Source organism: Podarcis tiliguerta (genome assembly GCF_965153285.1).
Source record: "Podarcis tiliguerta genome assembly, chromosome: 8".
NCBI classification, from domain to species: domain Eukaryota; kingdom Metazoa; phylum Chordata; class Lepidosauria; order Squamata; family Lacertidae; genus Podarcis; species Podarcis tiliguerta.
The window spans coordinates 70,354,976-70,377,718 of NC_139541.1; the positions used below are offsets into that span (position 1 = coordinate 70,354,976).

Below are 22,743 nucleotides of genomic sequence, written 5' to 3' on the forward strand. Positions count from 1 at the left end.
ATGCCCCAGTTAACCCAGAATATTGCATGTGTACCCTCCACCATCAGACTGCTTTCTGCCTTCACCTCTTTCTCTCTCATGTGATTCCTTCTTTCTCCATTGCCTTTTCTCTCTCTCGCACGCTCCACTGGAGCTCCTGATGAGTTATTTTTAGTGCTGCTCTACTACTGCCCCGGGCCTCCTGACCAATCTGCAGCAAAGAAGCTGCAGAGTTGAAATGCATCGAGAGACTCCAGCTCCATCCACCCCTTCCTCGGCGGCACCGGGGTGTCTTTGAAGAGGACTAGGGTGGGCAAAAGGGCATTGCATGGCATTTCCCAAAGTTGGCAGTTTTGAAGCAAAGTGGTTAAGGCAGGGTGGGATGGGGCATTGTGCAACACCTCAAGGGATGGTGGTGGCCTTGGCAGAGGAGTTCTTGCAAGCGCTGTCATTGATTCTGACACCATAACCTTTCTTCTTCCTTTTGCACCCCATTCACTGGGGGAGGGAAGGAATGGTACTTTCAATTCAAGGAGGAGGTAGATACTTGACACCTGCTGGAGGTTCTGGTTTTAAAAAAAACAAAACCCTGTTCAGCCACAAAGCATGCATACATACATACATACATACATACATTCATTTTATTTGTATGCCACCCTTCCATAGTTAAAACCATGCTCAATTAAATACAAACATAACAAAATTAGTAATAAACAAAAAAACACATTAGAAAGTATACAACCAAGTCAACAATTTCCACTTTAGATCATAATAAGAACTAAAAATAAAGGGGGAAAAGATACAAAAAGATAAGTAACAGCAACAAGCCCTCTAAGCAATACCTAGCCCAAGGGTCTGTTCAGCCTCAGTTTTTGTAGCCGGAGTCAGTTCAGGCCCCGCCCTCCTAGGGCAGGTGGAAAAAGCCTGCAAGGCAGGGAGCAGGTCTTCCAGCAGTCACAGCCAAGACTTGCTCCTAGGTAAGAGGGTATAGGATGCTACTTGTCTTACTTATCAAAGTTACATACTGGTACTTGAGTCTGATTTTGTTTGTAATGGGAAACAGCAAAGAGATACGGACCTCATTACATCATCCCAAATTGCATAAGACGAAGATTGATTTATTGGACTATATGCTCAATATATATTCCATATATTTACTGGAATATATGTTCTGCCAAGGAACTCTATGGTGGCTTAAAATTAAAAATTACCTATGATAAAGATGCAAAAGACACAACAATAAAATAGAAGCAAACTCCTTTGTCTGTTGATCCTTTGTTTTCTAGGAGCTGATGGCATGAGGACACAAGCCTAGCCAACTCTCTCCCTTTCCCCTTGGGAAATATGTTGGTTAAGGCCTGGAAAGAGACTATCCCAACCAATTGAAACCTGAGCTTTCGAAAAGGACAAATGGGGTAGTTTTCTGTGTGTAGTAAAATCTCCTTCCCTACAGGCCCTCTCGTGAGTGGTCCCACAGTTCTCAGAAGCTTGGGTGGTGGAGACCTGGGAGAGGGCATTATATGTGGCGTTGTGGAACCCCCTTTCCACAGAGGTGTGCCTGGTACAGTTTTTGTCGTACGCTGAAGGTGCTCTCCTTTAAATAAATCATATTCTTCACCATCGCCATCGGTTGTGTCTCCATACTGGTTGCGTGGAGGCAGACGTCTCCTTGAGGCCTTTTCAAAGACATCGAGGCAGGCAGCTGCTTCTGCGGTCCCTCCCCCCTCCCACCCTGTTGCTCCTGTCTTCTCAATTATTAATGGCTCAATAGTGCTGGCTCATCCTGCCGAAGGAGACGTCAGCACGGATGCGGTGCCCCGCCTCTGTTGCTCCCTTGTGGCCGACTGAATGGAGGAAAGCAACTTAAAACAGGGAGGCAATAGCAGCCTGAAAGAACTCCTGCAGCTTTCATCTGCTTCTGTGGCTTCCACCACCACCCCTGTGGGTCTGCCTCCCGCTGTTGCTGTTTTCATCCTTTTTTACCCAGTATGTCTCTCTGTTCCATTTAATCAAACTCAGTGTCTGCATTTATTTGTCCCTTCCCTCTTTCGAGTGTGACAGTAATCTTTTAGGTAAAATACTTTGCCATTAATATTTCTGCCTCTTCCTCCATCTTCCTGTGTGGTTTTTTTTTAAATATTCTGCAATTGCAGTACAATCATAGAACTAGTCTAACTCCCTGCAATGAAGGACTCTCAGCTAAAGCATCCATGGCAGATGGCCATCTGACCTCTGCTTAAAAACCTCCAAGGAAGGAGTGTCCACAACCTCCTGAGGGAGACTGTTGCACTGTCAAACAGCTCTTACATTTATAGCAATCTATTTATTATTATTTTACTATTTCTTAAATTTGTGTACTGAAGACAGCTGGGCAGTTCACAACATATTCAAAATGAGAACACAAAATACGTATTGGAGCAAAAACAAAGCAATAAGACCCCTCCCACAACACATTTAAAAGGCCATAGAATGTTAATCAGCCCAAGGAGAAATATTTTCACCTGGCACCTGAAGAAATGTAATGAAGGTGAGCCTCCCTGGGGAGAGCATTCTACAAATGGGAAGCCGCTGCAGAAAAGGCCCGTTTTCATGTTGCCACTGTATGGAACTTCTCGTGGAGGAGACACATAAAGAAGGGCCTCAGAGCCTGGGTCAGTTCCTATGGAGAGAGGCAGTCCTTGAGGCATTGCAATCCTGAGCCATTTAAGGCTTTATAGGTCTAAGCCAGCACTTTGAACTGGGCCTGGAAGTTAATTGGCAGCCAGTGCAGTTGGGCCAGGATTAGTGTAATATTCTCAAATCGTCTTGCCCCAGTGAGCAACCTGGCCGCCAAATTCTGCACTAGTTACGTATAACATATTGCAGCAAAGTAACCTAGATGTTACCAGAGCATAGACGACAGAAATTAAGCTATCTCTGCCCAAGTAGGGATGGAAGGCAGCCCACACCACTGAGGCCACCTGAGCCTCAATGAAGCAAAGGATCCAGAAATCCCCTGAAGCTATGTACCTGCTCCTTCGAAGCAGTGTAACCCCAGCAACAGCAGGCGACACACCCAGCCATCTGGTCAAGGGAACTGTCCACTAACAATGTCTCAGTCTTGTTTGGATTGAGCTTCAGTTTATTGACTCTCATCCAGTCCATTACCAAGTTAACGGTCCAAACACATCCATTGCCACACCTGCAGATGTAAAGGAGAAGCAGAGCTGTATGTCATCAGCATATACCGTATATAACAATGTACTCCAAAACTCAATAACCCCACTCAGAGGTTTCATGTAGATGTTAAACTGCATAGGGGATAAAACTGAACCATGAGGAACCCCACAATGAAGGCTCTATGGGCCTGAGGAACACCCCCCAAGCAACACCCTCTGCAAACAACCATCCAAGTAGGACAGGAACCACTGCAAAGCAATGCCACCCACCCCTAACTTGGATAGCTGCTCCAGAAGGAAACCATGGTTGGTGTTCTCAAAAGCAACTGAGAAATTAGCTCACAAAAGCTACCAGCCTTCCATTTTTAAATTTTTTTTTTAGTAAGCTGCTGGGAGCTGGCAGAGGGTTCCTGTCCCTCCTCCGGCAACCTGCTACATCTGCCTCTGCATGGTGCAGAAGAGTGAGTTTTCGTCATCTGGCAGGTTGTATGGTTTCAGCACTGTTGGCAGAGGATGATGAATCACTTCATTCTTCCTCTGCCAGTCCACTTACTCACCTTTCTGGCATTCCATGTATTTGCCTACATGCAGTTCCTGGTTGACTATAGCTATCAGACTACTGCTTAAACATAAGAATGGTTTTCTATGCTTATTCTGCATGACTACTGTTAATAATGCAATCAGGTAGTGGAGCAGCAGGCCAGTGTGAAATTTATTTCACAACAGGGGTGATGTCATCTCCTGGGACACTTTTTGCCAATCCTCTGCATGCCAATAAGTTTTTCTCAGAGAAAAACCCACCAATTAAGCTAAGCAGAGGGAGGTTACATTAGCACACATAGCTAAGGGTTAAACGGCTACTTTTATCATGAAATAGCTCCCAAGTTCCTTTATTATGACCAAAGTGTTGTAAAGCAAGCTTTTGAGTTCATCAGAACTTTTCTTGAGGCTAGCTGTTAAGCGAAGGGTTAATAATGAAAGTGTCGATGAGGAACACCTGCACTTCAGAATGCATCAGTGCAATAATTATCACCAACTGTGCTTCTGCATTGCCTTCCTTCTGACCTCATTGTCTGCTTCTTTCTTCTTTAGCAATCACTGGTAGCTGAGTAAGATTGTCTTCCATAAACACGGTTTTAACAATGCACACACAGAGCATCTGTGTATACTATAATCCAGGCCAAGACTTTAACACAGGCTATAGGCCACAAAAGCCCATGCCATAATAATTTGCAATCAAGCCACATATAACTGCTGCTAAATCATCTTCCTTGAGGATTTGGCAAGCAAATATTTCAAACAGCTATGATTATGAGGCTCGTGACTTTTTAACATTCTCAGAAACTTCTGCCCTGAGGTACGTTTTGAAAGAAGGCATAAATACAAGGCTTCCAGTTGCCAGCCAGTTCCACCCCACCCTTTCCAACATCATTCATTGACTACACCCTTTGCTTTTCTTATCCCCATCCCACAAAAAAGTTTGGAACTGCATAGGAATTGTTCTTGGACGTTCTAATTCCTTTATCACTTGCGTGTTTGTGGCCCTGCGCTCCTCTGGCTGGAAAGGCGGGGTTATAAATTTAATAATGTGCAATATATTCGTTGCTAAGCCTTAGAGGTGCCCCCATATCTTTCTTCCACGCGACAGAGCACACCTGCTGCATTCCTACAGGTAATGGGTAGCTTTGCTTTTCCTTTTTAAACAAGGAAACCCGTCACGTGTGAAGGCGCCTCAACGATGCGCGAGAATGAAAACAAAGAATGCCCAGCGACCCTGGTTTCCTTCCTTCCTCCCTGCTCTTTCTCTTCCCCTCACCTGGACAGCAGGTGCACACACACAAAAAAACCCCGAGCCGCGAAAGATGCCCAAGAGGGCAGAACTACGCATGCGGGAAGGAGGGGAGCGCGCGCCGCGGCCGTTGTGCGCGGATGGGGCCGGGTACCAATGGGCTTCGAGGGAGAGGGCGCGCGAGCGCACGCGCCGCCTCGGGCTGACTTGCTAAGTAGAACAAGCGCAGGCGCGCGTGCGCGCAGGTGCCGCAAGAGCGCGTTCGGGGAGGGGGGAGGAGGAGGCGGGGGCGGGAGCTTAGGCGTTGCCTGGCAGCAGAGGGTATATAAGCTGCAGCCCGGCCGTTGCTTTCGCTTGTTCGACGCCATCTGGTCTGTCGCTTGGATAGACTTGTGAGTGGGGCGGGGTGGGGGGGATGCTGCGGCTGGAGAGGGAGCTTTAGGGTGGGCCTAGAGGGTCTGGGGGGTGGTCTGGGTTGTCCAGTCCACCACGGTGGGTGGGGGGTGGGGGGGGTCGTATAGAGGATGCTGGGAGGGGGGAAGGGGCGCCCTATAGAGGATGCTAGCTGGGTGGATGGGGGCTGCAAGGCTGGGGAATGGGGATTATTGTTTAATTTAAAAATCGATGGTCTTGACATTTATTTGCCTGTTAATGCATTTATATCCTCCGTATTCAGTGCTTTTAAATTGCTCGTTGCCTTCTGGTGACTTTTATTCATTCTTTCCGTACATGTGTGTGGGTTTTTTCGTTCTCAAGGTGCACATGGTTCTGCTTCGGCAGCTCACAAACAACCCTGTGAGGTAGGTTGCTCAGAGGGCGGGGGGGGGGGAGGAGAGCCCCCCCTAAAGTGAGCAGCTGAACCACCACTTGGACACCTGCTCTCTTAGCTCCCTAATCTGGTGCTCTAACCCCTGAAAACCACACTAGTGGGCTGAGGTATTGAAAAGGTGGCTTAGGCATCTTTCCAGTTAAGAAATAGACTGTGGCTGGGTAACTAAAATGGAGGCGGAAGGAGAGATGATGTCTGCGAGGACTGCGCTGTGTTGGGGGTTGACCCCAGAAGACCACCGTGAGCTTGGCTCTGAACAGTTTTGAGAAGGGATGCATGAGGGGGCAAGAGAGGCATGGGGCAAAGTGGATGTGTGTCATCTTCAGAGAAGGGGTGATGTTTTGGGGTGGGGTGGATTGTACGTGTGGTTGTCGCGGGGAGTAGCCTTCAAGAGCTAGAGCATTAGGAGAGCTCAGAAGCATGAGTCAACCACATAGCAACATGGTGCTTCTTTCTGCAGTGCTATGAAGCAGATAGCAGGAGGCTTGTGGTCGGGGGGGGGGGGCAGGCCTGTGGACAGGAACAGTCCCTAAATGGCTTTAGGGCATAGATGGAGGAGGGTGCTGTTGTAGTGGACTGGTTTGGGGACTTGGAGGACAGGAGGTGTGGGGCGAGGGGAAGCTCAGCTAGCATGCTGTAGCGGTGAGAGTGTTTCACTAAGACATGGCAGGAACCAGGTTCAAACCTTCACTCAGTCCACTGTATTGGGTGACCTTGGGCGAGTCACCACTTCTCAGCCTAAGCCTACCTCACAGGGTTGTTGTGAGGATGAAATGGGGAAGGAGGACTATGCACACCACCTTGAGTTCCTTGGAAGAACAGTAGTATATAAACATAATAAACACAAACACACCTACCCCACAAGGTGGTTTCAGGGCTTAAATTTGGACGGAGTGGGAGGAGAAGGGGAGCCATGTGTGCCACTTCGGTCTCCTTGGAGGAAAGGTTGGGGTGTAAAGGGGAATAAATTGCAGGATTGCAGGTTTGCTTGATGCTACAATGCAGCCGTTTGGAGAGAGAATGTTGCCCTTGATGGGTGCATGGTAAGGGTGCTGTAAGGAAGCTTTAGGGCTTGCTTTGAAAGTATTTGCAGTGACAAGAATGCTGGATACCAAGGAAGGTTCCCCCATAGGCGCCAGTAGGGAAGCTTCAGTTACTGCTAGAGAAGGCACTAAACAACTGAGAGCAGGAGATGATGATGCAGGTTCATCTGCCTCTGTACCATGGATCTCTCTAGAAATGCAACTGCGTCAGAAAAACCACTGAAGAGTCAAGCCTGGACCATTCCATTTTGAGGACTGTTAAATGGGCAGTTCCTGCCTTTTGACTTTAATTCATCAATGGAAGAAGCATCTCCCTTACTGTGTTTTTTTAAAAAAGAGGAATTTAATGAAAGATTCTGTCCCACCTACTCCCTTCTGTAGAAATAAGCCCGGGTTTCTATCTTTTTTTTTTAGACTGCTCATCCTCTTTGAGGAATAGTATCACACCATTTTTATTGTGTATATTTTGCATAAATCAAAATATAAGAAGTTGTAAAGATTTGTTCTGTGTCAGTTCCAGGTGAGAGAATGAACTGGCTGATGTTTATATATGTTGCCTTTACCCTGGCTGGGTAGTTTTCAATACCTAGGGATTTTTGCAGAGGTAGGGAAGCAAAGACCCCTGTTACCTAGCGATCGAGTTGGTTTCTTCCAGATCAACTGCTAATTGTATGGATCCGTCCTGTTCATGTGACTGTCGCATCACATCGGTGAGATTAGGAAGCAGTGATGTCTGCGTGCAGCCAGGCACGCTCCAGAGAGCAGCAGTTGAAAGATGGCCAGGATTCTCCCTCGGGGATTTCAGAAACTGAAAAGCTACTTCCTCGCAAATAATGCCATTGTTAGAAGGGAAATTAATCTGACTCTTATTTTTGGTAGAAACTAGGCTGCAGAACCGTGTGCTCATTGCAAGAATGAGACTCTGCAAATATGCTGCACCGCTATAAATTCATCCAGTGCCCTGCTGGCAGAATATAAAGCATTTTTTTTAATTCTACACTTTTTATACGTTGATAGCCTGTTCAAAAAAAATCTACTTTCTTGGAGCTGTAGCTCAAAATTTAAGTGCACACAATGTCTACTTAAAACTGCAATCATAATGAAATATTGAGACATTGGAAATGAGACCATGAATATGTTGCAAGCCTGCATTATTGACAACAGCAGGCGAATAGATGGACCTTCGGTAGAGGTGATTCACAGATCAAGTATATAGTCTTTCTGTGAAGGAGGTTGTAAGTCTCAGTTGCTAATATGAGCAGACAGCTAACTGTTATCTTGCTCCAGGCTCCCCACAAACAACAAGAAGGGAAACATGCCTAGGCTTAGACTAAAGGCTAAAAAAACAGACTTCCTATCTTTGGTCAGTGGAAGTCAAATGCAAACTGTTTGTTCCAGGAATGCAGGAAGGAGATAAGAGCCCATTTTCTAACTGAAAATCTGGATCCCGGTTGTTAGCAAGGGTACACTGCAATGGGTGCCAAAGGTTTATACTGAGAAATGTATAGCATGATTAGAACTGTGCAACTAGCTCTAGGTCTGACTAAGACCATTGGCATCTATGAGCTTTGGCACATCTAACTGCATAGGAGTAGGGTGTGGGCAGACTTTTCTGCTGCACCAATACAATCTCAAGGTCACAGCATCTGCAGCCAGGACGTGATGGTTGTAAAATGCTCTGGGGCTGTGAGTATGCGCCTGCCGACGCTGCTCTGGGCTGTGGTTGCTGCTTAATGTACTCTTGGATGGGTTTGGGACTCTGCTGTTGGCCACAGAGCGTCACTGCAGCATTTAGATGCCTGCAGAAGGATGGGAATGTACTCCTGTGATGGACTGTTGCTTCTGTCGTGATGTACTAGGTACACGTATTGAAGGCCAAAATGGTAATGAAGCAATAGAAGAAAATATATCTGATTAATACTCATTTTGTCAAACTTCTGTGGCTGTCATACAGTTCCAAGCTGTTGCATTCATGGAAGCTGCGTAAACCGGAAGATCCAAGAACACCAAATAACGGTGGCAAAATTATTGATGTTTAGGCCAATGTCGTTTTCACAGCAATGCTGCAAAATTGCTATTGCTAAGTTCCCCTTTTTACCGTACACCGTTGTGAAAATGCGTTGGCAAATCTGCAATGGGTTGCAAAATTCCATGGGGCTGTCTGCCAAGGAATCGAAAGGTGTTTCTGTACCGAGCACTTTAGAAATAATACGCTTGAGAGGCTGCAGACCTGAGCTGTTCTGAAACAAAATGGCTTCTGTTCTTCCAGTTGCGGCTGCCAAGATATTTATTGTTTGGCATGCAACATTTTAACAAAATCGGGGAAAATGCAGGATTTCTAAATAAAAGATCAATTGACTAAGATCTTTGCTTCTTTCTTTCCTTGGTTTGATTCATTTTCATATCTCCTTGAATGGGAAGCACTTGGTTGGCAAAAGAGGTACCATTTCCAAAGCATGGCCCCATTAGTATCACTAGTAGGGCTGAAAGTCTGGCAAGCAGTGTTGCTAGAAATAATTGATGGTTGATGGTGGCTGTAGCAGGGAAGGTTGGAAAACCCCCACCTTAACGTGTTACTGGCATCATCTGCATTTTTGAAAAGTCATCTAGTATCCATCTTTATACAAATAAGAGATAATATGACTAAGGTGATCCTGCTCAAGGTTGAAGTGGTGAGATACACAAATGTGATTCTGGTTTTGTATTGCAAAGCCACTATAACTCAGCGGCAGAAATTAATACTGGAACCTCAGGATAGTAAGACACTGTATTTATTCTTTTCTCTGCCTTTTTGTATTTTATGAGTATTTTCCTACTTGCCGTTGGCAGAAGCCTAGGTTAAAATGACCAGGGGAAGCAACTTGTTCTGCTTGTAACAAACCATATAATCATGGTTATATAAACCTGTAGCTTAGACTCAGTACAAATGGGGCCAACAGGACATAAAGCAAACTTGCAGAGTCATCCTGCTGAATGCAAACAAAGGGGCTCAGGAACACAAATGTAGATAGTCATGCTTATGTAACTGTCTTCAAATGTGAAGCTGTGCTCTCTTGATTCATATATAACCTTGGCTATCATCTGTTTCTGGTCTGGGCAGGAGCACTGTGCAAATAGCTGTCCTTGTTTGTCTAGCATTCTGCTATGCCCTCCAGGGCAAAAGTTTCTCCACTTATTCTTGGGTTCTGCACAGGATGCTGAAGCAAAAAAGTAGATTGAAACCTTAAAAGACTTTGGTAGGCAACTGATACAATCACCTCTGTGTCATATTGCTATTGCCATTTTGGCATACAAGCAGTATATACATAAAAATATATATGTTGCATTGTTGAAGTTATAACAAAAAGAGCCATTTCACAATCTTCGGAACTATCAATGAGCTGCTGTAATAAGGCATTTTTCTGTTGCTACTCTTCATCTTCAGGGATGTGTTTGACAATGTTTTCCTAGTATCTGCTCAGTAGGGTAGAACTGGACTGTGGTTCTTCTGAAGATGGCTCCAAAAATCTATTGTTTCAATCTGAATTTTGGTAATCCCTCTAAATAACATTTTTTTTTTTGCTACCAGTGTAGGAACTAATCTTTCAGACTAACATTTCCAGGAAAGCAAGTTACTTGGAGAACATTTGGAGGTGCACTTCTAAAAATTGCCAGACCTTCTTATCTCCCCACTACCCCAGTGCTCTTTGTTCTTATAACCACTTTTGGGCCAGAAGTCCCTGATTCTTATTAAGAACACAGTTTTGAATGGGTGGTGAAAAAACAGAAATGCTGGGGAGCAAAGGAATCTTTGATAATAGCTGCAGCAAGCTTAGCCGAGCAGAAGTTAACCAGCCTCCTGAAATCCTCTTTCAGTATTTCTAGGTAGAGAAACGGTAGATAGGTCAGCCAGCAGAATGAATCGCAGTTGCTCACCGCCACCGGATTGTGGCGGCACATCAGTTAGTGTCAAAGTTTTCAGGTAAGCAAATTTCTTGAGGGGGTTCTGATGAACGTTTAAATACCGGCAGCCTTCTCCATGAGCTGGTAAAGCCAATGTAACTAGAGGTAAGATATATAGTGGTAAAGATAACAGTAAAGCCTGCAGGTTCACAATATATGGTTTGAAAGCCACCCTGTTCTAGGTCTGTTAAACTTCATTTGTAAATGAGGTTCAACAATGGGTAAGGCAAACTCCAGAACCTCAGTGTAACCCATTTAAGAGAACTTTTCTCCAAGTGAGATTCTCCCAAGCAGATGTAAGTTATTTAGGAACTTCCTTTAGCATGTAGTGTGCGCTTACTGAAATTTGGTTAAGCAAGCATGTTCTATCTGGATATGAAAATATTTTTATTAAACCTTTTCACTGTTCTCCATATTGAAGCCTTGTTTACATGTTCAGAAGCACCCAAAGTTGTCGTTTGGGTTAGTGATCCTAGGCGACCAGCCCTCTTTAGTGTGGCCAGGAATACTGGAATGTTTTGGAATTGCCATTTTTCCTTGCTTGCCTCAGTGTATTGTGTGATGGAATCTTCAACTCTTGGATGAAACTGCAGAAAACAACTATGCTCTCATGTATCCTGGCTTTTGCTATGGCAAGGATTCATCTACTTTACATAGAAGCATAGCAAAGTGAATCTCACTCCGGAGAAAACTGTGTGTTCTGGTTAACCTTGACTTGGAGGCTCCCTTCAGTCTTAAAATATTTGGCCTCCCTCCAGGTTTTCAGTCTACAAGGCTATTTTGGCTTGTGACGGTATGTATTGTTACTTTCTGGGGTTCCCCACTTGGCTGTCCTGTGTAATGTGGTCTTACAGGAGCTGCATCATGACACAATTAGTGAAGCTGTTTGCCATTTCCAAGCCTTTGGGGCATGTGGCCTGTCAGAAGTAGCTTAGCAGGCAGCAATTTTAAGATCTTATTCTGGGATGCTTGGTTTAATCCAAGAACAAAACAAAGCTACTGGCAAATTAAGGAGTGGACAGTCTCTCAGAGATATGTACAGTCATTCATTGGATCTTGAACACCTTGCGACTCGAACATTTTGGCTCCCGAATGCCGCAAACTGGAAGTGAGTGTTCCTGTTTGCAAACATTTTTTGGAAGCCAAACATCTGAGGCAACTTCCGCGGCTCCCGATTGAGTGCAGGAAGCTTCTGCAGCCAATCAGAAGCCGTACCTTGGTTGTCAAACATTTTCGTAAATCAGACGGACTTCCAGAATGGATTCTGTTTGACAACCAAGGTACGACTATACTAAATCGGAAGTTTACATTAATTTCGTTGTTCTTGCCCTGGAATGAGCAAACAAGCTTCCTAATTACACAGTAAATCCCATTTTGAAACTCAAGTTGCCTGGCCCAAGGCAAACCATGTAATATGCATTGCTCACCAGAAATAATTCCTGTAATGGGTGTGTTGTAGCTGTGCATTTTATCCAGAGTTAGACCCATTGAAAGTAATGAACCCAGGTTACTTAAACTTAGTTTGAGACAACACGTTAGTTCTTACAGTCAAGTGAAGGGATTGGATCTGCAAAGTTAGGGTCTGAATAAATATAATGGAAGTGATAGGAGCTCATTTTTCCTGCATGGTAAGCCAAGCTTTCTCCTATCTTTGTAATAAAGGAATACTAGTAGTGTGAATGTTGATTAGTCATGAGTCTTCCCCCTGTGCTTTAGGTGGCTATCTTTTTAAAGCATCACATGTAGGGCTTAAAAAAAATATCAATATGAGCAACTGCTAAGCTGACTCTGGAATTAATGGAAGTGAAGGGGGTTCATGATGTCACAGGAGCCATCAAAGCATTGCTGTGTACAGCCAGCTTCTGGTCCAAAGTTGAAGCTCAAGTTACTGAACTCAACCCTGGAGCAGAAATTACCATAGAACAAAATGCTTGTGGCATACTCCGTTTGCCCCACCGCCTTTCCCCTTGGGAAACCCAGTCTTTAGTGGTGAATTGAAACAATCGGCAATTGAGGTTTCTGCAGATTGCCATTTGTTCCACTGTATTGCTAAAGAGCGAATTTTCCGGGGGAAACTGGTGGGGCAAGGCAAAACCACTCAGACCCATGTCTGGAAAGTGTGGGGCAAGTGGAAGACCACTCAGACCCCCCGGCACAGGATGAGTAGATGTGTGCACAAGCCTAGAATTTGTATGTAGACCAGTACGGTATCTGGAAATTCTCTTTAAGTAGCGGGTCTCTTCCTCCTTTTATTGCAACACTGTGCAATGGATTTGAGTCACATGTCACAGTGTAGATCATTATAAACCAAGGTCACTGGGAGGGAGAGAGAAACATAGGACAAGATGAAGTCCATCCTTGTTAGAAAAGTCCTTAAGTTAAATCTTTGTGCCTTGTATAAATGATCTAACCGTCGAATAAAGAATGGGGGGGGGGGGAGCAGGAATAATGAATTTCCTTGGGTTAACCCACATGGGAGTGTGATGGCCCCTTAAAGAATCTTGGAAATGGTAGTCTAGGGAGGGGGGTGATTTTTACTGGCATCACCTACCACAGACTTCTAGTTCTGGGGAGTGAGAATGACTTAAACCAATTAAAATCTGTTTAGCCAATATGATCTTTAGTTGCCTCTGTCCAAGCCAGCATGCTTACTCCTTTCTGATGCTTCCAGGCTCGAGATAAGTGAAGGGTCTCCTCCAAAAATCTCTCCAGAGCCAGCACCTACCCCCGAGGCAGAACCACCTACCCCCGAGGCAGAACCGCCTACTCCAGAGCCAGAACCAGAAGCTCCACCTCCTCCTCCTCCTCCACCTCCACCACCTCCAAAACGTATGGCGGAATTTCATGTTGGGATCAATGGGTAAGGATTTTTCAAAAGGTGTATTTGCTTGCTGGTTTGTTTGTTGTAACACAGTATAATACAGTGGGCAGCTAGCTCAGTGAAGAAACTGGCAGGAGTTCCTTACCAGGGATAGTTAGGAAAGGGATTGAAGATAAAACTGTGATGAGGCTGCACTTGGAACACCGTACTGTGTACAGTTCTGGTTGCTGTACCTCAAAAAGGATATTGTAGAGATGGAAAAGGGCCACCAAAATAATATAGGCTGGAACAACTCCCCTGTGAGGAAAGGTTACAAAATCTGGAGGGGTTTTTCAGTGTAGAAAAAAGGCAAGCAAGCAGAGGGACATGATGGAAATTATAAAATTATGCCTGGTGTGGGGAAAGTGGATAGAGAGAAGGTTTTTTTTTAAAAAAAACCCTGCCTCATAATAACCAAACCCAGAAACATTTAATGAGCCTGAATGTTCAATGATTCAGGACAGACCAAAGGAAGTCCTTGACACAGTACAATATGTGTCAATGCATAGTTATAAATTATGAACCTTGCTGCCACAAAAGTGTAATAATGGCCACAAATTTCAATGGGGTTTAGACTTAGTTCATGGGATAGAAAGCTATCGGTGGCTATTAGTCACAGTGGTGCAGTGCATTACCTCCTATATTAAAGGTGATAGGTTTCTGAATACCATTTTCAGGCAGTTGGAAGGATTGGATCATAATTATGATTTCCAAACTTTGTGCTTTTAAGGAATCCTTTTTCTACACTAGTTGTCTGCTTGAGGAGCTTCGTACATGTCCACCACAGAACCCTTGCATGTTGCAGAGGATTTTGGGGCCTGCTCTTGGACAAGTGTGATCAAACATCAGGCTTGTTGGACCCACTACAATAATGAGGTTCACTGTGCAGAACCATGTGCAAAATGGTGGCTTTAAAGCAGAGCCAGCTCCCTGTTGTGCCCCTTGAGCAATACTCTAGGTTGACTAGCACATAAAAGTACTAGTTTGTATTTGAGTTACTACAGATTAGGGTTTCTTAACGGCTTAATTTGTGTGGGTGTTCATTGTTGTAGTGAAACAACTGGGGCATCTGGAATTCTCACCAGTCCATTGTAAATCTTCCAGTAATCTGCAAGTAGATCCAGATCTACCTTCTGACGACCCCTGTTCCAGGCAACATGCTTAACTCATGTTTCATAGGTCTTTTGAGCCTCACAGTCATTCAGAATGTATAGAGCATGCATTCATGCTACAACAGACCCAATGTTCTCCTGTGCTGAATCTTGCAGAGAAATAGAGCTATTGATGAGCAACATTTTGCAGCAAACTTCTGATCATCTTTACTGATCATTGTCATTGGAGAGCTTTCTGATAACATTCCAAGCAACCCTCTAGAACACAGTTTCTGGATTGGTTAACCAAAAGGTGGCTTCTTGTGCAAGAAAGCAAAATGCAGAGCAGGAATGTCTTGTCTCTGAAAGCTCATTTCAGTGATAGCCAACATGGTGCCCTCTTGATATTGTGGAGTACAACTCTCCTTCCAGCCAATCTGGAAGGTACCAGGTTGGCTACTCCTAAGCACCCATGGGCTTCTAGCAAGGTTTTGAGCTTAATTGCTCATGCTCTGCATCCTGATGTCAACTATGGATCTCAGTGGAAAAAGGCTTTTTAATATTGTGGAAGCCTTAATTGCTGCCTAGAAGAAGGCCTATTCTAGTAACATATTCTGCTTGCTTTAGTTATGTAGAAAGAGCTATGGGGCATTTGCAACTCTAATGGATTGGCTTTTGTCCTTTTTGCAGATTCGGGCGTATTGGGCGCTTGGTCCTCCGAGCCTGTGTGGAGAAGGGGGTCAAAGTTGTGGCTATCAATGATCCTTTCATTGACGTCAAATACATGGTAATGGCTTAATGGTATCCGACTGAACTCCAATTGTACAGTGGCCCTTAGTCTGTTTCCTTGGTAGACTGAAAAGGAAGGTTTTAGGGAGTGGTGGTGGTGCTGAATGGTCAAGATTATGCTGGTTGGTCCTTGGCATCCTGGCACCATCTCAAGTGAAACATACACAGATGCATTTATACCCCATTTGCGTGTTAGTTTACATCAGTAAATCCCAGTGCACATAGAGGTGAAGTGTGTGAAACCGCAATCAGAAAATTGGAAATGTTCAGATTTCTGCACTTACTGTATGTAAGGCCCTGTTCAAGCGTGATATTAACATATGGATACAATAAGGGGGTATTGGGTTGGGGTGATCTGTACCATCCTCATGCTTTCTGCATAAGCTTTTATTTCTAGCCAAGAAAGCAAAAATAAGTAAATCCAGTGCCCTCTGTCTGGCACAATATGGTTGCGGTTGACGCTTCTCTTCCTCCTTTAGGTCTACATGTTCAAGTATGATTCTACACATGGGCGCTTCAAGGGAGAAGTGAAGGCTGAGGATGGCAAGCTGGTAGTGAATGGCTCCAAAATCTCTGTATTCCAGAGGTAAGTGGGGATAAAAGTCAGGGTCTTGACTAGAGGCGTACCCACTCTTGGCAATAATCTGCAGCAGGCTTCTGAGATTTTTGTCCAAGGTTTGTGTAACTGATGACTGGCCCAAAGACTGTACCAAACACGTGACAGATGCATTTTAAAGGATTGTGCGTGTACCTGTGCACATCCCTATCCCCCACAGAAGACTACATCTTTTTCTCACAGGCACGTTGATAAAATCCATATCATCCTTCAGCAGGCTGTGATAGAGTTGAATGCAGAGAGCCAGAGTGCTGTAACAGATGGACTGGAGAAAACCAGATTCAAATCAACCTTGTGGCTACATGACACTGAACTAGTCACTATTTTTGAAACCTAACCCACCTCACGGGGTTGTTAGAAGAACTTGGGGGTGGAAAACCACATACAATGCCCTGACCTCTTTGGAGAAGGCCAGGATAAAATGTTACGGATATCCTGTTTTGGTTCCTACCCCCCTTGGGTCCTTCTACGTACATAGATGTGTACCTGTCTGGCACTGACTTTGCCATTAGCCCGTTGATTGTACCAGGGATTGTAAAAAGCAACACTCTACCATTTAGTCCTCACTGGAATATTTTAAAGCATCCATTCATTACACTTAACAGTTATATATGGACTCTAAAAGCATTTTGTCAGTGCAGAGAGTATCAGTTTATTCATACCTCAATTTTACTAAGCTCTTGATGAAGAGTTTGAAAGATGGTTAATCAGCAGCCCAGTCCTGCAGGCACATGACTGCTAACCTGCCTGTGTCCTCTGGCAGCTAATACCTTTGTGAGAGATTTCTTCGCACCTCCACATACCAAAACATCTACTGACAAAAGGCCTTGCAATCTTGTATTTTTGCAGCATGAAACCAAATGAAATCCCATGGGGCGAGGCAGGAGCTTTGTATGTAGTAGAATCCACCGGAGTCTTCCTCTCCGTCGAGAAAGCTTCGGTAAGTACCTGTGTAGCTTGCTCGGATAAGGGAAGCAATTCTTGGGCCTTTCTGTGACTCTGTGCTGGACTCCCTCCACGGATGCTTGGTTTCTAAATGCACAGGGGCAGATCTCTCTGCTGGAGCATGCTCCCCTTTGTGTGCTGTGTTTCCATCCTACTTACAATGCTTTCTGCATAGCCTGAGTTTGATCTTCAGTGACTGACCAAAAAAAAAACCCTGCCGCCTTCCACAGGCTCATCTCCATGGTGGAGCCAAGCGAGTAGTGGTGAGTGCGCCGTCTCCTGATGCGCCCATGTTTGTTATGGGAGTCAACCATGAGAAGTACGATCCCTCCAGCATGAAGGTTGTGAGGTAAGGCTCCTCTCCACCCCAGCGTTTCGTCTTCTGAGAAGTAGTTTGCTGCATGGCCATTCTAGAGATGGGTCTCTGTGGATGCTTTCCAGCAAAAGAACAATCATGTAGGCAGGGGGCTCAGGTCCTCCCTGGGGGTAGAGGAGTTTGGGTTGGCAGGGTGGTGACAAGAAGGCCTTGCTTTCTCTTTTTCTGCAGAATAGCTGAGCTTGTGTTGCAAAGCAAGGTGCTAATGGGGGAGGTGTAGTAATTCATAGCATATCCCCTGATGGTTGCGGGAGCTTCTAGCCTACCTGGAAAGCTGATGATTTACACAAACTTGTTCAAGATATCCAGAGAAAAGCCTGGAAAATGGAACACGACAATCAAAGCTTGGGGCGTGAACTTTACCTAGCTTTGGAGACAACCCATAGGTCTTTGCTTGCAATGCAGGCTCCTGGGTGTGTTACACACAAAAAGGTTGTGCTTTTTCCCTTGGCCGGTTGTCAAGTCAGCTTAATGTATCCCTCTTGCTTTTCAGCAATGCTTCCTGCACCACCAACTGCCTGGCACCTTTGGCCAAGGTCATTAACGACAACTTTGGCATTTTGGAAGGCCTTATGGTAAGAGCAACACAGGATTGCCTTTGAGAATGGAACTTGCATTCAAGAGCCGGACTTCTGACAAAACCTTTTATCACCCTGGTGTCTTCCTATAGATAGTGTGGTCTAGAAGAAACTGAACTTTCCTCGCAGTGCACAACTCCTATAGCTTTCAGTTACCCACTATAAAAAAGCATTTATCCAAATTGGTGGCTGTTTGAGGATTCAAAACAATATTCTAACAGTGCCATCCAGTCCTTAGAGACCAGGCTTCCAGATAAAATGATTGGGAAATTTAATCCTGTCTTCAACTGTTATGTGATCATGTATTGATTCTTTGTGGCTTATAGAAGTGTTGACACTCTTGTGAATCACTTTTGCTTCCAAAAAACTGCCTGCTGAGAGGCAAAATGGGCATTTTTACTACAAGCGTGCAGCTTAGTTTTTAGGTCTCTGAATCCTGTCACCAGTCAAGATTAGAGCTGCTTTCCTATAAAGTTAACAAATGTGCATCTCGTATGAGTCAATCCCATGTTTTTACATGTAAAACAAAAGTTTAGGTTTCCAAGAAAACCTCAGATATTGCTTGTTAGACCAGAATCGACTCTAAAATGTCTTGCATTTTTCCTTAACTGGCTTCTTCTGTTTGCAGACCACAGTTCATGCTTATACTGCCACTCAGAAGACTGTGGATGGTCCCTCATCCAAGGCTTGGCGTGATGGCAGGGGTGCCCACCAAAATATCATTCCAGCTTCTACTGGTGCTGCAAAAGCTGTGGGCAAGGTCATTCCAGAGCTTAATGGGTATGGAGCATATCTTAGGCCTCTGTAGAAACTAGTTCCTGTGTTTTTGTAGTTATTGCAGCTGTTTGTTGACTACAAAACAGGTTAAGCAGTATTGGCAAGGTATGTTATTTGTGCTCATGCAGAAGAGAGAAACATGACATTGCCCAGCATTATTTTCTTAGGGTAGTTGCTTGAGGTCTCTCAACATTTCTTCCCCATACCTTCTGCCCTGGCTTTCTGATGAGAGCCCAAACACTTGGCCCATACATTAGATTGCCATGAAATGGATTAGCAGTCTTTAGCAGAACAATTGTGGCACATTTTTCATGACTTACAACAGCAGCAGCAGCAACAACACCAACAATTTATTATTATTATTATTATTATTATTATTATTATTATTATTATTACTATTATTATTTATTAATAATAACCCTGCCCATCTGGCTTGCTTTCCCCAGCCACTCTGGGCACCTCCGAACAGAATATTAAAAACACGATAAAAGTTCAAACATTAAAAACTTTCCTAAACAGGGCTGCCTTCAGAGGTCTTCTAAAAGTCAGATAGTCGGTTATTTCCTTAAGATCTGATGGGAAGGCGTTCCACAGGGCGGGCACCACTTCTGAGAAGGTCCTCTGCCATGTTTTCCCAAGAGCAGTGCATAGAATCCAGGTGGTGCTAAGAATTTAATGTGCAGAACCACTTTCCTAAAGTGTATATAATTTTGGCTCCTATTTAGTAGTAATCCTCCAGGATAATTCCCCCCCCCCCGTTAATGCCTAACCTCCTCTTTTAACAGGAAGCTCACTGGCATGGCGTTCCGTGTGCCAGTATGTGATGTCTCAGTTGTTGACCTGACCTGCCGCCTTTCCAAGCCAGCCTCCTATGCTCAGATCAAAGAAGCTGTCAAGAAGGCAGCTAAAGGGCCATTGGCAGGAATCCTGGGCTATACAGAAGATGAGGTGAGTATGGATAGTTTTCTCAGTTGAACAAGCTGTAGAGGGAGAGAAATTCCAAGGCACCCCATTGAGCCACTTATAGGCAAGACAGTTCATCAGAACAATAATAATGCTTTGATTTACACTGCTGGGGGATGCGGTTACATTCTAAGTTTGTTTTTAGCCAAAAGCTGTTTTATTCTACACCAGGTGTGGCATTTAAAGCTGTAGTATATTTTTGACTGTGGAATCCAACATCCAAACTTTTAATCCCTTAGCCAAAAGTCGCTGCCATTCATTCACTAGTAAAATAAAATGTGGGATGCTCTGCTTAAAGTATAAGTATAGCATAACCTGAGGGACTGGGCAAACAGTCTTTACCTGCTGGAGCATCTTACCAACATCTCACATGGCTGGAATCCCAGGGTAACAGGCTGACATCTGTGATGAACCAGTCTTTTTTGTTTTTCTTTTGTATATAATTTAATTCTCACACTTCTTTTGCAGGTTGTTTCTACTGATTTCATTGGTGATAATCGTTCCTCTATCTTTGATGCTGGAGCAGGGATCTCCCTCAATGATAACTTTGTGAAGCTCATCTCCTGGTAAGAATGAGCAGGTGTTTTTCCACACTGGAGCATAGTTGGTGTGTCGCCTGATAATCCCTTCTCAGAAGGAGAATTTGCCACCCTGACTTGGCTTTGCTCAGGTAGCAATGCTGCTTCCTTCGAAAGCTAGCAAGGAACACCCAATTTTGACCAAGCAGGGATGACTTGAAGCAATTGGAACATTTTGGTTTTTTTCATCTGCTGTGAACAACTTACCAACTAGGCTCAATATTTGTATATCCAGAATTCTACAGTGGTGCCTCGCAAGACGAAATTAAGTTGTTCCGCGAGTCTCTTCATCTAGCAGTTTTTTCGTCTTGGATTAGCGCTATTAGCGGTTTAGCGGCTATTAGCGGCTATTAAAGGCTTAAGGGATTAGTGGATTAGCTGCTAAAAGGCTATTAGCGGCTTAGCGGCTTAGAAAAAGGGGATGGGGAGCGAAAAAAACCCTCCAGACTCGCAAGACATTTTTGTCTTGCGAAGCAAGCCCATAGGGAAATTCGTCCTGCAAAGCGCATTGAAAAACGGAAAACCCTTTCGTCTAGCGGGTTTTCCGTCTTGCGAGGCATTCGTCTTGCGGGGCACCACTGTATTGTGTCTACGTGAGAGAGGGAGTTGTATATGTCATAGGCATTAGGGCTGGTTTTCAACATCGGAATATACAGATATGCCACAATGTCTGAAATAAGGATAGAGCTTTGTAGAGGCATTGACTGACTTCAAAGTTTCCCCACAATGTGATTTTTGCAAAGCAAACCCTCCCACCCACATATTATGATTCGTGATATATTACCAGATCAAAAACTATGAAATCAATATCACAATATGGGCTTCAAACCAGTTTGGGACACTATATTGCCCAGCCCTAGTAGGTGCTTCTATAATTGAAAACTGGAGTACTGATTATCTCCTGGCTGATTGTCAGAGGCACCTGGGAACTGTGGATTTGTGTGATTGAGTCATTTGGGCTATGAGCATTACTTAGACACAGTTTTCTTTCCGTTCTGTAGGTATGATAACGAATATGGCTACAGCTGCCGTGTAGTAGATCTCCTGAAGCACATGTACAGCAAGGAGCACGAATGAGCACTGCCCACACTCTGCATTCCAGGCTATCCGACAGAGTGGCCTCTCACCCCTTTAGTCAATAGGTTTGATCTCCTGGCCAGTTCTTCGCTTCGACCACAGAACCCTGAACACTGCACCTTTTGTCACTGTGTAAAGCTTTGTGTGTATGTGTGTACATGTGAGTGTGAATCCTGCTTTCCACAGCAGCTTGTATGAGCTTTAAAAACGTAGTGAAGACAAATGCACCGAATTTCCCCTTGGAGAAAGAGTCTAGCTTTTGGGGTTACACATTGGTTTGTGTGGCTGTAGTGTCCTTGAGATCTCGTAAGCATTGAAATAAAACCACTGAAGTTATGTGAACCTGGAAATGTTTTCATGGGCTTTTATTTTAGCTCCCTGTGGGTCTGCTGAAATGCGCATTTTGACCACACCTGTGTATCAACTAGACATCTTTTGAGCATTCCTAAATGTATCTATTGAAGGAGCATTCTAATTAAAATGCTCATTTTTGCGAAGATCAGAATCCTGGTTTGCCATTAATCTGGAGCTATGTGCAGGACGTGTAAAATCTTTCTCCTCAGCTATAATTTGCTGAGAAACTTAGGGAAAACAGGAAGCTGCTTTTTATATTGAGCTTTTATATTAGTCCCTCTAGCTCAAGCATAGGCAGACTTAAAGCTTGTGGGATCTACTTGGTCTCTATTCAAATCCTGAGGTCCACTAGTCAGAGCCAAGTGCAAAATAGTGGCTGGATGGTTGGAGGACAGCCCAAGTGCAAATGATGGTGGCGGCGGAACCAGTGACTGCTGGAAAGAGCTGTGAGATGATCTAAATATATATACACACACCCCCATCTGAATTGCTACCAATTGGGAGGAAAAAAATGTTTCTCTTACTATGGTTGAACAGGAGCTGATCTGCAAATCATCCAGCAATCTTTTAAGCAGGGCCAGGTCTACCTGCTGCCTGCCTCTGCTGTAGCCTGGTGCAGTCTGTTTCGTGGCAGTGGCACTCTGGTGATGCTGCAAACTGATCGTGGGACCTTTCTGCATGCAAGCACAAGCTCTACCACTGAGCTTTTTAACTTTTTGCACTACCACCATGAGAATGTAAAAAGTACTGCTGTTCAGAGTATTTGCCAAAAGTCCAGACACCTCCCTCAAGGAGGCTGTCAAACTCCTAACCTGGGCTTTTCTATAAACCTTTGTAGCCATAACATGATCTTTTCCTAGTATAAGAATCACAAGCCTTTCAGAATGCTATAACACTTTTGATACTTCATACCATTTTGCAATACGCCCATCAGTCCTTATAACCCCACAATGTAGATATTGCAGGAGAGCAGCTAAGACCAAAAGAGTGCACCCAAGC

At 44.4% G+C, this 22,743-nt stretch overlaps 1 protein-coding gene and 1 long non-coding RNA gene across 4 annotated transcripts; one reads left to right on the forward strand and one right to left on the reverse strand.

Moving 5' to 3' along the window:
• Positions 1–753: 753 nt before the first annotated feature.
• On the reverse strand, positions 754–5,015 carry LOC310684937. Its single transcript, XR_014514986.1, has 3 exons — positions 4,954–5,015; positions 2,989–3,160; positions 754–1,823 (listed from the first exon to the last, which is right to left on the reverse strand). It is a non-coding gene; the product is annotated as an uncharacterized lncRNA (long non-coding RNA).
• A 52-nt stretch (positions 5,016–5,067) lies between these two features.
• GAPDHS (glyceraldehyde-3-phosphate dehydrogenase, spermatogenic) lies at positions 5,068–21,740 on the forward strand. Of its 3 annotated transcripts, none has more exons than XM_083455460.1 (12): positions 5,159–5,318; positions 10,654–10,759; positions 13,412–13,600; positions 15,382–15,478; positions 15,960–16,066; positions 16,946–17,036; positions 17,272–17,390; positions 17,911–17,992; positions 18,624–18,775; positions 19,558–19,720; positions 20,204–20,301; positions 21,315–21,740. In XM_083455460.1, exons 2-12 carry the CDS (start codon positions 10,695–10,697, stop codon positions 21,388–21,390), a joined length of 1,239 nt encoding a protein of 412 aa, XP_083311586.1. In that variant the 5' UTR covers positions 5,159–5,318; positions 10,654–10,694; the 3' UTR covers positions 21,391–21,740. The 3 variants fall into 3 exon arrangements, with proteins under 3 accessions (XP_083311585.1, XP_083311586.1, XP_083311587.1); XM_083455461.1 differs by having other exon boundaries at positions 5,241–5,318; positions 10,654–12,246; positions 12,289–13,600; XM_083455459.1 differs by lacking the exon at positions 10,654–10,759 and having other exon boundaries at positions 5,068–5,318.
• The last annotated feature ends 1,003 nt before the right edge of the window (positions 21,741–22,743 follow it).

Coding starts and splice junctions, on each gene's coding strand:
- GAPDHS (XM_083455459.1), top strand. CDS start 5,083: ATGGGCTTCGAGGGAGAGGGCGCGCGAGCGCACGCGCCGCCTCGGGCT. Junction 5,319..13,411: donor TCTGTCGCTTGGATAGACTT/GTGAGTGGGGCG, acceptor TGATGCTTCCAG/GCTCGAGATAAGTGAAGGGT. Junction 15,479..15,959: donor TCATTGACGTCAAATACATG/GTAATGGCTTAA, acceptor TTCCTCCTTTAG/GTCTACATGTTCAAGTATGA.